This window comes from Heliconius melpomene, chromosome 20, assembly GCF_056956725.1.
Source record: "Heliconius melpomene rosina isolate 202511_hmr_F chromosome 20, ASM5695672v1, whole genome shotgun sequence".
NCBI lineage: Eukaryota > Metazoa > Arthropoda > Insecta > Lepidoptera > Nymphalidae > Heliconius > Heliconius melpomene.
In genome coordinates this window covers 4,198,061-4,221,293 of record NC_140408.1, presented here as the reverse complement: position 1 = coordinate 4,221,293, position 23,233 = coordinate 4,198,061, and the positions used below count along the sequence as shown (strand labels likewise).

The 23,233-nt window shown below is 31.0% G+C and overlaps 5 protein-coding genes across 14 annotated transcripts in view; 1 reads left to right on the top strand and 4 right to left on the bottom strand.

The window, feature by feature from the left end:
* The window catches only part of LOC146527612 (plasma membrane ascorbate-dependent reductase CYBRD1-like), a 48,033-nt gene extending 41,459 nt beyond the window's left edge, over positions 1–6,574 (bottom strand). For 3 of the 4 annotated variants that reach the window (XM_085205427.1, XM_085205430.1, XM_085205429.1), the window contains exon 1: positions 6,222–6,574. The gene's annotated coding sequence lies outside the window, so the exon portion shown is untranslated. The remainder of the gene's footprint in view (positions 1–6,221) is intronic. The other variant, XM_085205428.1, reaches the window with a different exon arrangement.
* Positions 6,575–9,059: 2,485 nt separating this feature from the next.
* On the bottom strand, positions 9,060–13,449 carry LOC146527611 (uncharacterized). The gene is made up of 6 exons (XM_085204290.1): positions 13,211–13,449; positions 12,805–12,993; positions 12,488–12,669; positions 10,628–12,001; positions 10,131–10,315; positions 9,060–9,735 (listed from the first exon to the last, which is right to left on the bottom strand). Exons 1-6 carry the CDS (start codon positions 13,308–13,310, stop codon positions 9,111–9,113), a joined length of 2,655 nt encoding a protein of 884 aa, XP_085060416.1. The 5' UTR covers positions 13,311–13,449; the 3' UTR covers positions 9,060–9,110.
* Positions 13,450–13,948: 499 nt separating this feature from the next.
* LOC146527610 (peptidyl-prolyl cis-trans isomerase H) lies at positions 13,949–15,099 on the top strand. Its single transcript, XM_085204292.1, has 3 exons — positions 13,949–14,161; positions 14,255–14,431; positions 14,778–15,099. The coding sequence occupies exons 1-3, from the start codon at positions 14,078–14,080 to the stop codon at positions 15,069–15,071; spliced, it is 555 nt and encodes a 184-aa protein (XP_085060418.1). The 5' UTR covers positions 13,949–14,077; the 3' UTR covers positions 15,072–15,099.
* On the bottom strand, positions 14,448–17,364 carry LOC146527609 (coenzyme Q-binding protein COQ10 homolog B, mitochondrial). The gene is made up of 3 exons (XM_085204291.1): positions 17,092–17,364; positions 16,874–16,999; positions 14,448–15,828 (listed from the first exon to the last, which is right to left on the bottom strand). Exons 1-3 carry the CDS (start codon positions 17,151–17,153, stop codon positions 15,363–15,365), a joined length of 654 nt encoding a protein of 217 aa, XP_085060417.1. The 5' UTR covers positions 17,154–17,364; the 3' UTR covers positions 14,448–15,362.
* Positions 17,365–21,856: 4,492 nt separating this feature from the next.
* Positions 21,857–23,233, bottom strand: part of Sarm (sterile alpha and armadillo motif) — a 66,269-nt gene continuing 64,892 nt past the window's right edge. For all 7 annotated transcript variants that reach the window (XM_085204281.1, XM_085204282.1, XM_085204283.1 and 4 more), the window contains one exon: positions 21,857–23,103. The gene's annotated coding sequence lies outside the window, so the exon portion shown is untranslated. The remainder of the gene's footprint in view (positions 23,104–23,233) is intronic.

Sequence of the window (23,233 nt, the reverse complement as noted above, 5' to 3'; positions counted from 1 at the left end):
TTTTAACTTATAACATTTATTTTACGATTCCATAGAGTACGATGTTATCTTTAGAGAAACAGCTTTATGCTATATCCCGCACACAGCAGGGTAGGCAGAGGGAACTTAGTGTTAAGACACTCCGTTCTACATTTTCTGCCAAATTCTGGAGGCATTGCGTGTTGAGTGGCAGAACTCAACGCCGCACTTTGCTGTCTTTAGAGACACGTATATGAAATTAATATCATTTGGTACTTTCTTATACCAAAAATCACAATTAAACATTAGATTTAAATAATTATACTACGGTATGTACGATATTATAAAATCAGTTTTTAGACATAATACTTGTATCTTGAAAAAAAAATTTCAATTTAGATATAAAGTCATCCTCAGAACAAGTTAACTAACTGAACAAAGGTGACAAAACGTTTCTTACCACAAACTATTAACAAGGCGTGCACGGAAGTACCGAGCCCGTCTCATTAGGCCTGGAAAAATGACACTCCTGTAACGTGACACGTCCTCCGTGACGCTGCGAAATTACTTTTTCCCAACCCCCAACCCCCAAATTTGACAGGTGACATGTGGAATACAATTTTCTTAATCAACAGGGAATTCATTTCATTAGCGTTTCGTTAGTATTATGGGTAATAATAATATGTAATTAACGACAATATCCCCTGACGATCAAACATTAATTAGCCTAATTTATATTAATTATTTGTTGCTATGTTTTTATGTTAAGTAACTAAGAAATTAGTATTAGGCAAGTTTAATATAGAATTTGAACCTGTAATCTCCACGAGACAATAAAATGCAATAATTACATTCTTAAGTAAATAAATAAAACTATGTTTATAATCTATTAAATACTATAGCCACCATAAAAACGTTCCACGATATAGAACCGCTCTAAAATGGGTTATTACATTCTCAAACACCGTGAGGGTAAACATCAAAAAGGTAAAGGACTTGAGATCCTCTCGGTTATTTTCCCCTGAAAGCTCCCAACGACATCTAATTTGCTTATCCAAAAGTATATTTTCTAACCGAATGTTTGCAGAAATTTCTTTGACGACATCGATTAAGGAATGTAAAGCGATACTTGTTTAAATTATACCGTGATTGCTCTTAGCTTGTTTCACTTTTGTTTATTTTTAATATATTAGAAACTGTAACATTTTATAAGGGAGTTTCTTAATTTACACTGACCTTAATTTTATAAATAAAAACTTGTAATTTAGAAATAAACATAGAAATTTAAAATCTGAATAATTATTTTAAACTTTGTAACTGCCTAAAATATTTTCTTCGCTATATTAGAATGAACAAATGGTATCTAAAAAGCTCACATTAAAAAAGTAACAAAATACATAAAACATCTGAATTTTGAAAAATACGACCAACGTGTAAAATAATATATGCAAAATTTACCTATTTGTTTTAATTTTTTACTGCATACACATTTTAAAATAATATAACTAGATATACAAGAATCGTATAACAAGAGTATAAATGTTAAGTTTGGTATATCAAAAATTCAAGTTATTATTACAGGCGGGGCAGCACGTACATTAAATGGACCCGGTGTAAATATTTATGAAAAATCCGTTAGTATGGTTTCTTTATGGCGCTCCGGTCCTGTGTAATGTAATGGGGGTAGCCCGCCCCGGCGAAAATGTAATTTTCAGAAGAGAAATTACTCTGTTCTAAATTTTTCTTTGTAGCTAAGTGAGGTATTAGGATTTAATGATTGTTAACTTAGGTAACTTTAATAAATAATGATGTATTTATTTATTTGCAATATAGTTTGTATGAATGTATATATGTATGTATATATGTATATATGTGTATATTTATATGTATTATGTATTGTATGTATAGGTTTTATATTTATTAAGTTTACGTAAGCTTTGCACCACATTTTGCCCTAACTCTTAGATGTATCCTATCCTTGGATTGGTTGCCTGGAAGAGATCACTTTTAGTGATAAGGCCGCCTTTGTGCATTTTATGTCCTAATACATTCATCGTAAGTAATTCTTGTAAATGTGCAATAAAGACTTTTATTATTATTATTATTAATGTACAATGTGCAATGGGGAACGGAGTATCTTAACACTACGTTCCCTCTGCCTATCCTGCTGTGTGCGGGATACAGCGTGAAGCTGATTTTAACAATGTACGTTAAAGTTTAGGTAAGATTACTCTTTAGTATTCTTTTAAGATTTCATATGTTTAATATTTATAGTCGTTGTTAAATTATTGATACAAAACTAATGCCTGCCTCCCTTTTTAAAGTATACCTATTTATTAAGTAAGCCGAGAATTTTTCTAACATTAGAATTAGAGAAATTTAAACGTCTAGCAAATTCAATCATTTAAAGTTTACTAAGTTTAAAATATAGTCTCAAAAGTTAAAGAGTTTTGCATTTGGATAGAAGTGAGACCGTATAAACTTAACAAGGCTATTTAATCAAGCTTCCATATCTCGCACTATAAGGACAATTTTGAATAAGGAATACGTTATTATCGATAAAGATAATAAATAATGCTTAAAGATATATGTATTATCATATATAAGAAAATATCATTATATTATATACGATTATATTACGTCTAGACGTCAACCAGACTAAACAATTAGGAACAAGTAGGAAGTACAAGAAACCTTTTATTTATATACAGGTATTTTAATATACAATTTAGCATTTAAAGATGACTTAATATTTTTCAAATTCTAGTAATGCTTATATTACAGTGATAAAGAAATTTATAGAAATTCTTAGCAATCCGAAAATTAATTCTGTATTATTAACCATCGCAAACAAACTTTAACTTAACTTCAAGCTTTATCCCTAGCGGGGTAGTCAGAGAGTACGGAGCGTCAACTCTACGGTCTCTACATACCTCTTTCGCCTCGTTCACTGTCATCAACCTCTTCTTCTATACATGCCCTTCGGGGGGTCCTCACGCTTTTTACGTGACATTCCTCCAGTATCTTTGATACTGTGCTTGCGAAGGTCAACCCAGGCCTCCCCCTCCTACCAATAGGTTTCTTTTCGAATAATAAAATATGAACACGTTTCAGGATTCGGGTAGTTTAATTTACAATACATTTCCACAAAGCAAGCGTACAACAATAGCCCGGTAATAAAGGAATGAAGCTATGCTATAATGAAACCTTACTCAAAATGGCCTCGTATTGAAAGAACATTTCAGCGTAGAAGGAACTAGGGCACAGTGTGAGCGCAACGCCGTGCCGGCAGATATTGAAATAAAAAAAGTCATTTAATTAGGCCTCCCGTGAAGCCTCCACTAACCTATTCTTGTCTCCATTAAAATGTTTAATCCATTTTATAAGCCCTTTAACCGTGTTTTAACATGGGGTTAAGTTAATTTTTCTTTTACCTCATCCTCGTTTTTTTTAAAGTAACATAGGAAATTTTAGAAAAGTGATCTTAAATGAATTAACTAAGAATTAAATGTTCATTATTATATGAAATAACAATATTCACAATTGTATATATGTAAGTATATCTGTTAAACAGTGATGAAAACATTTGTCTACATTGCTCTAATTCAATAATGATTTCATCTTGTTATCTCATCTCAGCTACTAACTCTACAAATATAAAGCTGCTGGTACTGTATTCAAGTAAATATATTTTTGAAGTAATAAATCGAAATATCATATTTCATCATAATTTTCTAACAAGTCGCTTACTTTGATTTGTTATTAAACAATTCAATAATAATGAAAATTTCCAGACTCATTCGGAGCATTGGAAATCTGCCAAAGTTTAGGGATATCGGATGCAACGTACGAATATTCACAACGTGCCTCAAGCCATCTAACATAAGAAACAGTCGAGAATACAAATTCTTGCAAAGTATAATAGAAACTACTATAAAACGGTTGATATGCAGAAATGTCAGGTCAAGTAAAATATATCGTGTTGCTTACGTATTTTATGTTATTTAGGATAAAATTATTCCTTTTTCATACCATTAAAAATTTAAAATGTAAGAGCCATAATCGCACGTTAATGTATTTGTATTAAAGCAAGATGTTTTACATTAGAATCTAGTCAAATACTAGTATGGCATATGTACGAGTATATACTTTTTGTTAACATTATAAACAAGTTTTCTGTTTTTTTTTTTATTATTTAAACGATAAAAATCTAGAATATATATCGGCATCAACATCTAAATAAAGTGCATATTAAACAAGGTAGGGTTATTTTACGAGAAAACAAGAGTGAATGGCCGGGCACACTGCCAGTTTATGTCATTCACAAACTCCATAGGCCAATTCAATACTTAAAATGGAAAATGGCTTTATAGAACCACTTACGAGTACAACAGAGAGTTTCTGGCATGGATCATTTTAAATTTTATATTCAGAACTTTAGAAAATAGTCATATATAGCGAAAGACAGTCGTCAACACAAGCGTATGACGCGACAGGTTGTGGGTTCGATTCTCATTCGAGGAAATGGAATATTTAACATTTTCATTTCTTCGCTCTGATGTCAAGGCAAAGCTTTTGGTGTTGACTTCCGCCACTCAACACACATTGCTTCCAGAATTCGGCGGAAAATGGGGAAGTGAAGTGTCTTAATGGGAACTGAGTATTTTAACACTAGGTTCCCAGGTTCTGTCAGTCCTGGTGCAGGATACATCGTGAAGCAAACAAAAATTATATTTTTTATATTACATTTTATCGTACAAACTTTTTACTTTGATAATTTAAATTGTAATTTAAACAACAGTGACTTAAATAAATTTCAAATATTTTATAATGATTGCAAAATACAGTAGCCAGTATGCGCGTGCGACGTGAAAGTGATACGCGTTGTGCATTATTTGTCTTAGTTTATCAAGACCTGACACTGTACAAATAAAAATTCTAGCAATATACTATATATTTACATAATTATTTGTCGGTGTTGCAAATTTATTGTTTTAATTTTAAATAATCAATAAATTAGATGGCAATATTTTTTTTCAGCTTGACGCTGTATACAGCACATAGCAGGGTACGCAGAGGGAACCTAATGTTAAGACCTTCCCTTCCCTACCATTCGCTGAATTTTTCGAGGCATTGCGTGATGAGTGGCGAAATAAAAAGCGAAGAAAGGAAAATATTACATAATTCAGTCCTCGGAGTGGAAATCGAACCCGCGACCATCGCGTTACAGTCACACGCTTCTGCCCCTGCGCCCCGAAAGCCTACGTACAATGAACGTTATCTTCTTTCACTTCTTATATGAGAAAATACGGTAATGTTAATGACTGTGACAAATACAATGGCGATATTTTTTGTTATGTATAAATGGAAATTAAAACTTGATATTTTAATATGGTTATATATAGTTCAATTTCAAATAATTATTATTTTTCAATATTTATAAAGTATAAAAATATCGTATAAAAATTCCTTATCAATATTTTCACGGTGGTTAGTAAGGCTTAATTTTAATTGTATTGTAATCTAAGTAGGTCATAAAGATATAATAGATGACAAAAGTTCTATATATAATATTTTTAGGTTACTATAATACTACTATATTACTATACTATACTACTATATTATATGTGAACTGTATATAATTTTATTTTCTCTCCTCTTGAAACATTTTTTTAGAATACGTAGATGCAATTATTTTCTATCATAATAAATTCGTTTCTAATTTTTTTATAAAACACTGTTTTTCGCATATAGTAGGTAGGGTAGGTAGAGGAAAACCAGTGTTAATACACTCCGCTCATTTTCCGTTGAAAAAATAAAATATTTTTTTTTATATCACATATTCTATAGAATTTAATACAAAATTGCCGCCTGTATCGTAGAGCTGGAGTGAATCCCGTGGCCTATTTGCTTGGAGGGCCCTCCTCTACACTTGTAGGTACTTGCACGGGAAACGTGGACTCATTAGCGTCGGTGTAACACGCGCCCTTTAATTAATTACGTTTAGATTCAAGATGTACCAGGTTATAACTTATCATTGGCGAATCTATTGATTTCTTTTTATATACTTTGAATTAAATAAAAAAATATATGTAAATCTAAATAAAAAAAATGAATTTTGTCATGTAATGTAAATATTAGAAATATGTAAAACAATTGATTGCGCTCTTTTTCCATTATAAAAAAAAACTAGACTATAAATAAGAAAATTTCATAAAAAAAATATTAAAAGAAATCAAAAATAAATATCAAAAGTGAAATACCATAAACCACAAAAGAAAATACAGCACATATAGAAATAATCTCAACACAAAACTGAACAAATGAATAGTTGTCGAGCGCAGTTACTTGCACCGCTTTTATATGTGGAGGAGGACAGGGATGCTGCGCGGTACAGCCTCCATCGGGCGTAGTACGGACAAAGCGTCCCACCCAAAGCTTTTCCGCTCCAAAAAAAACTAACACAATAAATGAAACCCACACTTTACAGACGAGATGGAACGAGCACTATATTAAAAATCAATTTTTAATATATTTTTATTAGGGGGAATATTTTTTTTATATGTGGAAGCGTAAGTCGTACGTGTGAAGTCGACAGCGCGGTCCGCGGGATACTGGCAGCTTCCGAGCGCGGGGGCGAGGGGGTCGCGGGGCTGCGCGGACTACGGCTCCATTAAGGATCGTAGCACGTAGCTACGGCGACCCGGCAAGGGAAGCTTCAACCTCAGATCCCGGGAAGTATGAGGCCGACATCGCTTTGTGAGGTCCGTGATTTTTGTTTGACCAGTTCTAATCACAAGATTAGAACTGGTCCGCTCCAAGATGGGAACAGAGACTATGTAATAGAAATCTTTTCGCTAAAGTATTTTTTTCAATAGCAAGATAGAAATTAAGATGATTATTATGAGCAAGTATGATTCTAAATTAAAATGTATATAAAATCTGGAATATTATAAAACAAAGCTCATGTATTTTGTTTCTTGTCATTTTCAAAGGCAAATCTTAACATTTTCAAGTTATACCCTAAAACATGCTACGAAACATGTCACAGAGAAAAACAAGCTACGAAATATATTGCAGAGAAAAGTATATCATGTACATTATATAGCTCCATATATTTAAATTGTCGATGAAAATCTCTCTCTCTTGTGCATTATTAGTCCCATCTGATGGTGTGGTCTGCTTTCCTCGTGTTTTCTCTCCACTTTGCTTTTTTTCTGTTTATGAAAATGTTGAAAAGTATATATTTTAATTAAGAATTTTGATTTCGAACGAACATTTTATTAATAATATTTAATTTTAATTACGTACACATACATCTACTATAAAAGCTTGACGTACTTTTTAAGTTCAATCGAAACACATTTTAGAAATTAAACTACGATACGAACTACTCGTGTAGGTCAATTTCCCAGTGGAAACTTGAAATGGGATCGTTAAGAGACTTCTGAAAGATAGTAAAAAAGTATTAAAAAAGTACTCTCCTATAGAAGTCTCAGAAACGGAGCAATTTTTTAAAATAAGTTCTTTGGAAATACTTTTTATTGATCAACCCACTATCGTTCCACATCCAGGTCACAACAACCGAGTTTCTTTCAGGCCACTTTCAGTTCAGTTCGTATTAAAATAATATAATATTACTCTACAATAATTACTAAGGGCAATATCAGAGTGTTAAATCTGTAATCTGTATAGTATTTGATTCGTAATTCTAAAACATAGTGAGTAGAGATTTTAAAACATAATAATTATATATTCAACAAGTGAAAATCAATGATAATGATGAATGGGAATATGGGAAAGTGTCAGAAAAACACATAACGACTTTAAGTTTGTTTCCCAGTCTTTCTTACGGTCTGACAGGACAAAACAACGTTATAATAGAAGAAAGATGTAAAAATAGCACGAAAAAAATATTATATAAAAAATATTATAAATATTATATTATAGTTTGGGGCCACGATACTATCACATTAATAAAATCTAAAAAGCTTTTGGAAAAAAAATCAATTTTACTATTAATATAAATGAAAATATTTACAATAAAACTTGTTTGAATAGCTTTGACTCCAGCCAGCCTTCAAACTCTTAATACAACAAAGGGGAACACTATAAGAAATATAAAAAAATATTGTATTATAAGATAAAATCTACTTATAAAAGTAACATGAATTAAGTTATTACGTGCTTTCTATTTCATATATATCACGCAACTTAAGAGTGAGAAAACTATATTTATTGCGAGACAACAATCGCTTACATTTGTTCCTACTATACTATGTACTTCCTATACAACGTAGATATTATTTATATGCTACTCTCATAGACGCATATTAAACAGATACTTATATAATTTTTTTCTTCAAATCTTAAGATATAATATTAATGTTATATCGTAGAATGCATTTTTATGTAAATCTCTATGATTTGTTTTGGTGTGGTTGAATGTGAACGTACATACTAATTGGTTCCAGCCAACCAGTGGTCCACAGCAGCCAAAATATGGACTATGGTTTGGAGTCAGAAGAGCGTGGATGGTGGACCCAACGCAACGGCTCAATGATGACGAGACGTCTGCCTATTATAGTTGGGTTGTTTCCTCAGTCAAACTTAAATTATGTTGACATTTAAATCTGTTAAAATACTTAAACCTACGTCCATTTATTAATTTTTAAGCTTTTAATTACAGTTTTTAGTTTATTTTAAAACCTTTTATTTATTATATATTTACATACATAGTAGTCTCTGCTAACATGAATTATATAAACGTGCTCCTTGATCAAGAAAAGCTGAGCAACCTGCACTGACCAATTTCTTATGGCGCTTGAATGGCACTTAAAAGGTGTGGGTTCGAATTGTTCTGGCATTCAAACGAAATTTCTATAAAATTTTAAAATCTTTAGGTATTCACTATTCTCAGATAATTATAATATATTTTTATATCAAAGAACGAGATAGTATTTAATTGCTAGAAGGTGAAAGACAGACAGACAGTACAGAAGATAACAATAATTATAAAATATTAAATATTATAAAAACATATAGGTTTATAGTGTGAAAACAATGTTTTTAAGTTTAATTTCCATCAGTAAAAAAACAACTTCCAATAAAAATAAATTTATTCATTATAATTAATAAACATTTAAAACATGTCAATTGGTTTTCTTTTTATTATTTTTGAACTTCTTTAAAGGTCCTTCTGCTTTGTTTGCATTAACTTTTTTATTGTTTAATTGTCCAATTTGTTTCTTCTTTTTATTTTTCTTAAGTTTCTTTGCTACTGTCAGAGCTATTTCTTCGGTTACTTTCACTTTATTTTTATTTCTAGGTTTAACTTGTTCACCTTTTTGTTTATTTTTATTATTATTCTTTTTGTTTTTCATAGGACTATTCTGTAGGTTCGCAGCACTTGTTGTTTTTACTGTTACTTCACTAACATTTAATTCTACTTTAGGTTTACTGTCCTTTTCTGGGACTTGATTAATTTTGGCCTTATTTTGGGCGTTATCTTTACCTTTTGATGATGGACTTGGCTTACCTTTTTTAGCATTTTCATTTTCTTTTTTCTTGTCTGTATTTTTATCAACCTTACTAACTATTTTTTGTTGAACTTTATTAGGTTGTTTATTTTGTTCTGTGTTACTACTGCCATTTTGTTGGTTTGGCACATCAGAATTGCCTTTATTCTTTTTGTTTGCTTTCTTCTTTTTCTTGTTTGGAACATTTGTTGGAACAGTTGGTGTAGATGTGATAACCTCTGCATTATCTTTTGATTTACTAAAAAAAATATGTGGCTTATTTCAATAATAATAATAATTGATTTTTACTATTAAAATAGAAACTTTTCAAACTTTCTTTTATTATAAAATTAAATCAACGACAATTAATAGTTTAATGATTACTTTTAATGATATTAGATAGTTAATGATTAAAGTCAAAACAGTCGAATTGTACAATTCCATTATTATTCACCTCTAATTAAACTAATAACCCACGCGCGACTTCGCCTGTTTTAACTATTTTATAACCAAATTATAACTTTTATAAATTGTACCCTATTAGTTATTGTGATATACGAGTTCAGTACTTTTAGTGTGAAAGTAAAAGAAACATTCATAAATCTTCACAAAGTCACGTTTAAAATATTATAAGTAGTAGGATAATATATCTACCTTGCCACTACAGGTGTAGGTTTATTTTTCTTCTTTTCTGGTTCTTTAGATTCTATATCATCTGCAGGTCTTTTAAGCGGACCTTTTGCTACATTTGTTTCATCTTCTGATGTAGCTTCACCATTTTGTAGGGATTCTTCACCTTCTTTGATTTCTTCATCATCTTCATCTTTTACTGCTTCAGGCTGTCGTAAAGTATGCAAATGAGTTATTATTTTTTAGGTTTACAGCATTATAATACATAGCATGGTAGCCAGAGCGAATTTAGTATCAAGACTTTCCATTCTCTGCTGTATATCCAAATTAGATATATATAGATTTATTTTAAACACAACACTTCCACACTTCAACAATCTTACCAGAGCAGGGAAATTAAAAGAATTAATTCCCCCTAGAGGGCATTAAACCCACAAACATCTTTTTTAAAATGACCTTGAGTTATATTATTTAAAATAAATGCTTTATACAAACATATATAGAACAGATAATATACTTACAATAACATTTGAGAACTTCTTTAATTTAGCTACAAAGAAACCATCCATATTGTGTGTATGAGGGTAGAATCGTCTTGTCAATTTTAGGGATGGATGAAATCTGTGATGTCTGTACTTAACGAAGCCTTCTGTGCCAAAGTCCAAACCAGTTGGTACCAATTTTACGTTTCTCCTCTTCAAAGCATAGTTAACTACCCATTCATTTTCCTCCGGCAGGATAGAACACGTTGAATAGACAATATAGCCTCCTGAACTCGATTTAGCATTACAGCAGTCTATAGCAGACAGCAGCAACTGTCTTTGCAAATTGAAACATCTTTGAATATCTTTTTGCTCTTTAGTTGTTTTAACACTAGGATCTTTGGCTATAACACCAGTACCAGTGCAAGGCGCATCTAGCAAAACTCTATCAAAGCCTTTAATGACATCTGGGAACTGTCGTCCATCATAGTTACTAATAATAGCATTAACAACACCCAATCTATGGAAATTACCCACAATGGCTTTTGTTCTCTCTTTATTAGCATCATTTGCAAATAGTGAACCAGTATTTTTCATAATAGCTGCTATATGAGATGCCTTGCCTCCTGGCGCCGCACACATGTCCAATATTCGTTCATTTTCTTGAGGCGCCAATGCCATAACTGGCAAGAAACTTGATGCTCCTTGCAAAATGTAATGACCGGCCAAATATTCAGGAGTTGCACCAACAGGTACTGTAGAACTATACACTACAAGGCCAACTTTACTCCATTTGCCAACAGGATCTAAATTAACACCTCGGTTGATTAGTGCTTGGGCCAAGTCTCGTCGCCGAGTCTTTAAGCTGTTTGTCCTGATTGTCAAAGGACGAGCCACTTCACTCGCTTCTAAGAATTCTACCAGTTCCTGCACTGGGAAAATTTGCATTAAAACTTCCATTAAAAACTCATTGTAACTGTAGTACATACATAAGTCTTTAAGAAGCAAGTCTGTATATTCACATCTAGATCTACCATCTTCCTTCAAACGATTGAAATCACTTAGCACTGATACAACATCTTTGATTCTCTGATGAATATCTTGCAAACTTGTTGGGTTCTCCAATTCTTCCTCAGTAGGAAAAGCAAATACATCTTGCTTGGCAATATTTAATTGTAGTTCTTCATCTGCTAACTTTTTATCTATTTTCTGCTTCTTTTTCAATTTAATGTTAGCTTTTTCTATGGGTAGCATATCATCATCGTCATCTTCATCATCTTCTCCATCTCCACTTTTACCATCTTCACTTGAATCAGAATCGTAAATCATTTTGTTATCATTTTGTCCATGTTCCTCAGAGTCATCCTCCTGATCATTGTCAGAATCTTGAAATAAGTCATCCAGTTTTCCGACCTACAAGTAACAAATAATTTTAATTCACAACTTACTTTATCACAACCTAGTTTATACTCTATTTCTCACATTTAGCAGCATAGGTATATATAACATAGTATTAAGACACTTCATTCCTCATAATCTCGAGATATTGATATATACGCTTGTTGATAGATAAGGAATCCAACACCACAATTTGTCTTGTTAATAAAAGTGAGGAAATGAAAATAATTTATTCCTGCAAATAGGAATCGGAACAACAACGGTCTCATTTACAATCGGATTATTTGTTTGTCACTCTTCTAAATTGCACTGCTTCATATATCAGATGATAATACAGACCGAGATAGCAGATGAATTATAAAATGTTTGGATTAAACCAACAACAATTTTACAATCAGAACCTGGCCATTATAACATAATAGCCAATAGACGTAATATCTCCTTTTTCTACTGTGGGAACTACAAAAAATATTAATATTTTTATTATAAAATGAAGCTGACCTTATATGATTCTTTTCCAGACTTGTCCTTAGGTTTTTCTTCTTCTGACTGATCTTCATCATTTGATATTTCTCCATCCTCATCATTATCTTGGTCACTATCACTATCAGAATTATATTCTTTGACTTTAGCTTTAGTTTTCTGTTTGGGTTTTAGCCAATCTTTATTATCATCAGTGAAACCTAGAAAAAAATTACACAATCATTAAAAAAAAATACATCCATTTATTCAGCAGCAGCTGCATTATATAAAAGAAATATGTAAACATTGTAAGCATTAAACACAAGTTAATTATTTGAAGGGATTTTCAATAATACCTGGAGTGTTATTTTCTTCTTCTGATTCTTCAGAATCTTTAACCACTTTTTCATGCTGTTTAGCAACATTTTTCTTTGCCTCTTTAAGAGCTTTCTTTTTTTCAACTAATTCCTTCTTCTTTTTAACTCTACGAGCAGCTCGTTGTTTTTGCCTGTGACTTAATTTTTTTTCTTCTTTGTCTTCTTCAACTAGAGCATAAACGTAATTTCGGATTTATTAAAAAGTCTGAATAAAAAATCTTGTACATTATGAAAGCTAACTGGTACAAATGGTACTTGTAAATCTAACTAAATCAAATCATGTATTAAGATATGCTTTTAAGAGCAAATTTTACAGATGAAACATCTAAATGCAATAATTACTTCTAAAAAGACCTCATTTACTTCAATATAAATTATAACTTACGAAGTCCTTTTTTAAAGACCGGGTCGGGTTGCTTTCTCGCTTTTCTTCCAGGTCCTTTCTTTACTTTTTTAGTTTCATCAAATTTTGCTTTACGCCCCATTTATACAATATGTAAAACTTAAATTATTAAAATAGAAGTAACCACACTAAAACACGTGTGAATCTTAGGCAAATTGTTTAGCGTGTTTTTAATGTCATTTTCTTGTACGTCAACGGTTAATCTGACAAATGACAATACTGTACTAAAGTTACCAACATTACAATTCTTATATTGTTCAGCTGGAACATTCGAAACGCCATCATCAAGGAACAAAATTGAAAAGTACTTTACGTTACAATTTATATCAAAAATTTGAAAAATAATTTTAAATTTATTTAGTCTCTAAGAACTAAAACTCTAGCATTCCATGTATTCGCATAAGTATAAATAGTACAAACCGCTTTCTTTCACCACAGCTATCAGTGCTCATAATCCGTTCGAAAAAATGAATAATAGTTTTCAACGGCTGAGATCTTTCGGCACATTATTAAGAGATTTTCTTTTTTATACTATCTTTCGTTCCTATTTATATTGCATATAATTTAAACCTTGTTAAGCTGATTATTTAGAAACTGAACGAATATCTAATGTTTATTGTAAAAGTACTATCTTTAGAGTTGTTTATTTTTAAAAAATATTTCATTATTTGTTTCTTGGAAGATATTAAAATTTTTACTGGGTAACAAAATGAAACTGTCAAGATTGACATAAGACAGACAAACAATATTGTTTACAGTGCGCCAATTTTCTAGGTTATGTGATTAAGGATTATTAGAATTAAGTTTAGTTTTAATAATTACACGGTCGCCCAAAATATCTATTTCAAAATGCCTACGTGGAACCAAATTCAGTCACAATTAAGAAATCCCAATAACCCAGTAGTTTTCTTTGATATAACCGTAGGCACGACGGTATTTATTCTACTTGCTTGCTGTGGTTTTTTCATTATAATAATAATATTTATGTATAAAAAATTATTTTTACTTTATTATTCCTCATTATAGGAAATAGGAAGAATGATTTTTGAACTTTTTGCGGACGTCGTACCAAAAACAAGCGAAAACTTTAGGGAATTCTGTACTGGTGAATATAGAAGGGATGGTGTACCGTTAGGATATAAAGGAGCAACATTCCACAGGGTTATAAAAGATTTTATGATTCAGGGAGGTGATTTTGTAAATGTAAGTAAAACAAATATTAAAATAAATATATTTTACTTTTTTAATATACAAAAATTATTCAACTTTCTACTGAAAGTAGTTTGTATGATAAACAAAGAATTCTTTTTTGAGGTCATTTTTTTGTTGGGTTACAATGGCACAAGTACGCGACTGTAAATTTGATTAGTTGTGGATTTTGTCCCTATTTGAGGAAATGAAATATTTATTTTACATTTATATTTTCTTTGTTCTGGTGTCCAAGCAAAGTGTGGCATTGAGTTTCACCTCTCAACTACCAACAAGCAATGCCAAATCCAGAATTCAGCAAAAAATGTGGAATGGAGTGTGAAGCCATTTTTTCTTACAGGGAGATGGCACTGGAGTTATGAGTATTTATGGTGGAAGTACATTTGCAGATGAAAATTTTGCATTAAAACATGATTCACCAGGACTTTTATCAATGGCTAATAGTGGAAAAGATACAAATGGCTGTCAATTTTTTATTACTTGTGCTAAATGTAATTTTTTAGATAATAAACATGTTGTCTTTGGTAGAGTCATTGATGGTTTATTAGTAATGAGAAAAATAGAAAATGTACCTACAGGTCCAAATAACAAACCAAAAATCCCTGTAACAATATCTCAGTGTGGACAAATGTAATAAAACCTAATTAAAACATATTTTTATAGTAATGTTTGTCATTTCAATTTGTTGTAATATATTTAGTTTGTATTTTTTAATATTTACATATATCATCTTTTAATAACTTAAAATATACTTTAATTAATAAGTGTTGTTTCAACAATTATGATACATTTCAACTACAATCATTTGAAGCTAAGCTTCATCTTATTAATAATAAATAAATAATTCTGCACTAGGTAACCTTACATAGAAAAATAAATGTCAATTAAAAATAGTCAATTGCCTATAATGAATAAAATTTTAATGTCAACTTTTTAGAGCATGATGATTCTGTAAAAGATTTGTTGGTTGCATGGAAGCTGGTCCAAATCTTTTACCTACTTCTCTTATAAAGGCTCCTTCCATCTGTCGTGCAACTTGATCAAAAAATAAATTTGACAAATGTGAATGGAAAGCCGAACGAAATTCAAATGTAATTTGAAAATCTACAACACATGATTGCTTTTCTCTCTTAAGCCCTGGACTAAACCTCCATAATGTCAGTAGGTGATGAAAGAGTTTACCATCCATACATTCAGCCTTTACTAAATGGGGCTTGATGAAGGTTACATTAGATGTATAACTTTCATTTATTGGGGGAAATCCCACAATCAAGTCTGCCTTTAGTAACTCTGGTGTTTTCTTCACAACTACAGATTTTTTGCACCATGGAACAAATTTATAATAATTTTCCACATCTGATACAACCTCAAACATTTGTTCCATTGTATGGCTGAAATTAAGAAATAAATTAAATACATGTATGTAGATGTCATACAATGTTAATAAATTATTCATAAATCATTGTCTGAATTATAAACAAGCCATTGAACAGAAATAAAATTAATTATTTTGAAACATGTCAATGTCAGAAGATGTCAATTATGCTAACAGTTTTACTTTTTTAATAGCCTGGTTATTCAATAATATAGAAACATGATTACTGATGCCATTTTTTAAAATAATTTCAATGAATGAATTTTACTATACGCAAACAAATAAATGCTAGAATATCCTTTATCTTTACATCTTTTTTTATTTTTATTCTATGCTCCACAAGTTTCAATTCTTATTTTAAAAGAGAACCAACTTCATTAGATTTAGAAATGGCTTCACTATTTGCAATAATTTAAGACTAAGTAGAAGTAGAAGAAGTAATAGAAAAAAAACTAATGAATATCAGATAATACTAATCCATTGCATTTTTTGACTATGGAAAAGCATTTGAAATCTAAGCAGTTGAGAAGGAACTAGCAAAATGTAATGAGAGATGGACACTGCATAAAATATCTACCCACTGCCATAGCATATATGTTATGTTTCTGGTTGAGCCAATTTTCAAGCAATGCATCTTGCTAGTTTATACATATGAAAAACAACACCAAGAACCTCACAGATGAAAGTTTTCTATGGGAGATTTGACTTCATAAATATGACTGTAGAAACAAATTGGTTGGCACAAATTACTTGGCAGTAAACAAGAGAGAGATACAGAGATTGCTGGAGTGGACACGGATAACAATGTGCAGTCTGCAGTATGATATTAAATGTTAACTGTTCAAGACCAAACAGAATGGAGAAGATTGGAAGAGATTACATCCAAAATTAAAGAGGATGTCTACTGATATGACTACAGTTATTTTATGACTATTTACATATTCACCAACAATTTAACTATTAAATTCTGAAAACAGCTAGGTTTTTTTAACTAAGCCTTTTTTAGATAAATGTAGATATTAGTATATTTAAAATGTGGATGTAGAAATAGTTGAATTTACCCAACAAGTTGTCTGCCACAATATTCACGCTTCCGACTAGATTTTGGAAAATTGAAAAACGTTCGTTTTAGATGGTGCGATGTTTGGCAATGACATTCATCACAATTTACGTAATGACCCTGAAAACTGATGTAAAAAATATAAATAATTTATGTTTAGAAATGAAAACTATCTTACATTTAAATTAATATTCATATTGTACATTAAGTATTACTTACTTTATAATATTACTTGGTCGTAAAATGAACCTTCCTAGTAAATATCTTCTGGATAAATTCATGACTATTATGCGTCACAATTTCTTTAAAAAATAGTTTATAACACTATATTTTATAAATGTAGCATTTTGTCTTTTAACTTTTAAAATAAATAATGTTATAAATGACGATAAGCATTAATAAAAATTACTAAAATCATTATAGTTTTTTAATAATGTGTTTCGCGAAGAATAATGCGAATTGATTGACGTTAGTTTTGTTGCTGCTGACATCAATGAAAATCTGACATTGCTATTTGCCAATGTTGCAATATTTTGTTCCACAGACCCGTAAAACATAATTACGGTGAATAGAGACAGAATGGAAGACACGTTGTCTTGCTACTGGGTCATACTCATATGAGTGTTATGTTACAATAGTAATAATAAATAAAAGAAAATAGAACGATTTTTCATTCTAAATTTGACTATACCTACCCCCTTATGATAAGTGGATAGTCTACACATCAAAATTTAAAAAAATATATAAAGAAAAAAAATCAAATTCCATCATTTGTCCCCTTCTGTGGAATGTTCAGATTCGTAGTTGATAGTTTCAAAAATATGTAATTTATGTTATTACGCCCGTGTCATCGAAATCACACATATTTTCAGCGTAGAATATACTTGAGTTAATTTTGTATTGATAATTTCCAAAATATGCTTCAGCCTTTTTACTATAATTTCTAATAAACTAGCCGTTACACTTATATGACTCTTTTCTGTGATCTAAAAAATCTGCATTAAAAAAATGTCTACTAAAGTCACCATAAAAGTAATATCTTTTAATGTGGTAATATTAGACAGCTATAATTTGATTACACCCATTACGCAAGACGGATGTGTATTTTTATATTCCAATAAAAAGAATCGTGTATTTTATTAATTTTGAAAAATATCAATGCATCTTTCCTATTTTTAGTGTATTTTGGTAAGTATGTGCTACTTATATTTGTAATTATATAGGCACAATGGCTTTAAAGGAGTATTTTTGAAATCTCACTTGCCATTTCTCTATCCTTGAAAACTAAAGACCATTGCTGATTTTCGATTGGAAAATCTTTTCTGTAGACATATTTTCTGTTACTCTAGGTGTGCACAGGAAAGATGTATGTCCACATAAAATACTATTAATAATAAAAATATATGTTGTAATGTCAAAATCATTTTTTTGTTTATTTGTTTATGCTTGCGCTTGTAAAACTAAACTAACAGCTTTTTTTTTGACCAAAATAAAATCAATATATCGTATATATCTTGAAAAATTTAATGTAGACTAATGTTTCAGATTATACTAAACATATAGCATTTTACAAGTGTCAAGAGGTTTAAAGTTATTACCTTAAATAACGAAATCTTAGCTTAGCTAGCTTTTTTGCATTGTTTAAGCCACATTGCCCTATTCAAATAGATCTGGGGTGCACTAAAGCAATGAAGAGAAGAAAAAACGAAGACGTGAGACAAGTAGAGCTAAACAAGATGCTATTATTAATTAATAATGTGCCATTATATCTATAAAACAAAATATTGATCAACATTGATCATCATCACCAGCAGATGATTTACATATTAGCTTCTGAATCATCACCGACTGCGAGGCGGGAGCTAATAACTGCGATACAGTTAATACTTCTGCAGATTAAAGTTGCTATTGTTATGTATGAAATATTAATTTAATTAATATTATTATGTTTCTCTTTTAAGATTCATGGGTTCAAAAGGACCCGGTCCTTTGGAAGGCTTGCGGGGGGCACAGGTCTAACGTAGAGGCCCCTAAGAGAATATACAAATGTTTTACTGTGACGCATCAGCCAGTATCCATCGCTGGGCAACCACAGGTAATTGTCCAGAGATGGTCGGTGGTTAATGCGTAGGAACTATGGAAAATATGGAAATCTAAACTAGGAACTATGGTATGGAATTTGGACCGACTGGCGAGACTGCCGAATGTGCCTCGGGCGCAACATCAGGGTGGTTGGCTAAGAGTGTATAGAGGAGCAGCAGCAGAGCTCACTATCACGAGGAGCCCGTGAGCGAGTTTCCCTATACGCAGATTGAGCACTTCCACCGTTTCGAGCATGTAGCTCTTGCGCTCCATTCTGCCGGCCAATAAAGGAAAGCCAGAGGCGGGGGATAGATTACAATTCCTCTCCAGAGGACTCAGGTCCGTGGGGTCGCCACTCCCCAACAGCTCGCCACAAGCTGCCCTGCGGTTTTATTATTATTATTATTATTCTCTGAAAATTACTGTTGTAAGTATGGATCAAAAGTTCAATCCATTTTGGTGGATTAAAAATACATCTTTATTTACACACTTGGGTCTTTCTTTACTACTCGTTGATTATCAGTCGCTACAACTTAAGATAACATCTATCTGTTCTATTTCTACAAATTTGAGATCTGATTAAGAAACAAAGAGTTTTTTTCTAATTTTAAGAGTTTCTGCGGTATGAATCTGACATTTACTAGATTTTTAAAATTTTTTCGTGACAATATTGATGTCATATCGTAATCAAGGACGTTATTAACCAATACGACAGTGGCGTAGCTAGGGGGGTGCGAGCGGTGCGGTCGCACCGGGCATCAAAAGGAAAAGGGGCATCAAAGTCGACGATTACTTTGTTCTTTTTTGTTTTTTTAGACTTTAGACCATTTTAAATGGCATCAAGTCCCCTAAGCCGCACCGGACATCAAAAGGAAAGGGGCATCAAAGTCGACGATCACGTTTTTTTTTTAGAACTCATCAACGTCGACGATCACTTTGTTTTTTTTTAGACCTTAGACCATTTTAAAGGGCATCAAATCTCCTAAGCCGCACCGGGCAGCAAATACCCTAGCTACGCCACTGCAATACGATTATTATTAGAAGTAGGAAACCAATCAAATACATGTAGCACTAATACTTTATACTTTTCTGTAGAACTGTGTCCGTTCTGTGGTCATCAAAAAAAATATGCATCGAATATCTTTCTCGAAAACGAATAATGATCTGGTCTTATATTTTTCGTTTATTAGGTTAATCTATAAGAATTAAATGAGAATGATTTTGAACAAATATTTCACTTTTTTTTTTTCGTACACATTTAGGTCGCGATTTGTGTACGACCCTACTATTTTATTCAATTAAATATACTATTTTTATTTTATACTATTTATATTTAACAAAATGAAATATAATAAAATATATTTAAAAGTCTTTGTTCGAACTGCATTAATTTATGCTCTAGAAAAATTGTTAATTTTTTTATTATGCACATTGTATTCTGTAATAAACTAATGATTTTATTATATTATCATAAATCATGAAAAACTTTAATGAATATGTCATGAAAAACTAGTGAGTAAGAGTTCCTTGATTCTATTTTTTACTCTTGTCATACTTTCACAGTTTAGCAAAGAACATTATACCACAGAGTACATTTTAATATACTATTATATGTATTATACTCTATACCTATAGTCTACAATACATTTAACACGCGATTTTCTGACATATGTCATTTAATCATTTTAAAATATATGTTCCTTAGTTGTTATTAATTATTATTTTAGAATATTCTATAAGCAGTATAATAAATGTAAAAATCTCAACAATAGGTTTACTTTATGCATAAGATCATGAATACTTAGATTTTTGTTAAGATAATTTTTTACATCTCTTGTAGAAGAATTGGAACAACTAAATTAAATATGTTATTGGATCTTCGGGACTTGTATCATCTGAACTGCCTTTTTAAATTTATAATAGTGATTTTTTCTAAGTAAAGACGACAAAGTGACTTTTATACATAACTTATAATATGGCTGAGAAAGAGGCATTTTGTGATTATTATCAAACATTACATTGTGACAGAACAGCTTCTGAGGAAGTATTGAAAAAAAGCTATCAACAATTAGCACTCTCTTATCACCCAGATAAGGGAGGTTGTGATAATGAAGAAAAATTTCATAAAATTCAAAAGGCTTGGTCCGTTTTAAGGGATTCACAAAGCCGCAAGCAGTATGATGCAATGCTTGCGTGTTATGAAAGTGATGATCTCCTATTGTTTAATACAATTACTCTATCAGATATGAAATTAGATTCTACTGATAATGTTTATAGCTATGAGTGTAGATGTAGTGGAATTTATTATTTAGATGCTTGTGAACTTTACACACCTCAAGTCATCATAAATTGTAATGAATGTTCATTTTCGATTCAAGTGAATATTAAAAACTAAATTATCATATTAAATATACTATGATATATATTTTTATGTAAAATGTTAAGTTACCTTGTTAAAATAAATATCTGTTTTTATTATGGCATTACTATTTTATTATTAATATTCAGAAATAAATATACACCAAGAATGTTGCATATGTGAAATGGATCATTTTAGGTGCTTTTTTCTAGTTGTTGATTTAAAATATTTGCATCCATACATACTATAATTAAGTAAAGGTATCTTTTTTATCAATCTTTTGTGTTTTCTCCATGCAATCTGATGCTAACCCTCCAGAATTCGGCAAGAAGTGGGGAACAGAGTGTCTTAACACTAGGTTCCCCCTGCCTACCCTGCTGTGTGCGGGATACAGTGCAAAGCTGATTTAATTTATTTGATTTGATTTTTAGCTGTAAAACCGAGACATCTCGCCAAAATCGGCACATCTCGTGGCGCTGATGCATACTATCAGAAGTGTCAAATATTGCAAACATATTTAAAGAAAAAAGAAAGTCCCAATAATATTAATACCATTTATTTAATGGTTAAGCTAGAACATAAACATATATTTATGACAAGGTAAATGTGTAATAATTATGGTTAACTCGTGTAAATAAGTAATTAAAAACTAAAATAAAATTTTGTACAATATTTAAAACAATTTCGATATTTTGATGAGAAAATAAATTAATACAGAATAAGAATATTAAAAAAAATAACACCTATTTATATTGCAAGCTATCTATAATATGTTCTTAGCTATCACATATTCAAAATAATAATTTCATAATTTTGTATTTTACAAATACTTTAGTGGCAAGAAACTAAAAATAGAATAAAATAATAATAATCAATTTTTAAATTCTATAGAGAGTGAAAAGAGAGATACATAAAATATTATTAGCAAAAAGAATAAACATTTTTTTTGTCATAGTATAATGCACTTAAACTTTAAAAACACTTCCACAACCATCACCTCGTGGGATGTTCTACCAACATCACAGGGTAGTGGTCTGTCACATTATTTGTATAATTTCACATGCACTCATTGAGATTACAATATAATTTAAATTACCAATTACTATTGGTACAGGTATCATCACAACAATTTTAAATAGCGGTATACACAAAAATATTTACACGTTTTGTTGTGCACTTTTGTACTTTGAAATAAGATTCACATTAACATGCGATAAGTCCAATGTTGCCATAGTTTCCACGAAATAGTTTATAGATTAAAGTGCAAAATTTATTGACAAAATACACTAATTTATTTATTAAAAAAGCAAGCTTATAATATTCGAAGATTTGCACTGGCCATTATATTTCATAATGAACGACAAGTTAAGCGTGGAAACGTGGCGAAACAGTTCATTTTACACACTCTGAAAGCACTTCCGGTGTTTTCCGCTGTCCCAAGTGACAGCAAACATCAGCAAAGCCTCACTTTATTGACACATCTGTCCATGAAATTCTTTTTCCTCTTTGTTTGTGTTGTTACATCTAAAGGTGTGGGTAGTGGTATCTGTGTGTGTTCACAAGAGTCTATGGGGTCTTTGCAAGTGGTACAAACATGTCCGTCCTCTATCATTTGAACTTCCTTACAGTCTATATTATCGCATTCAGATAATCGTTCTGGAAGACTGTATAAAGTTTTGACGGGTGAGTTTGTTATTCCACTACTACTACTGCTAATACTAGCTAGCTGTTCACAGCTCTGTGAGTTTGCTAAAGCTTTTTCTACCGATGATTGGCGGCTTCGTCGTGGCCTGTAATAGACAAAATGTAAAGTTATTAAAGTGATTAAGTACATTAACTATTTCAAAAATTTTTTACCTTTCTAAGGAAAAAAACATAAAAATAGTAACGTAAGTAAATAGGCGCGCCTTGTCTTGTTGA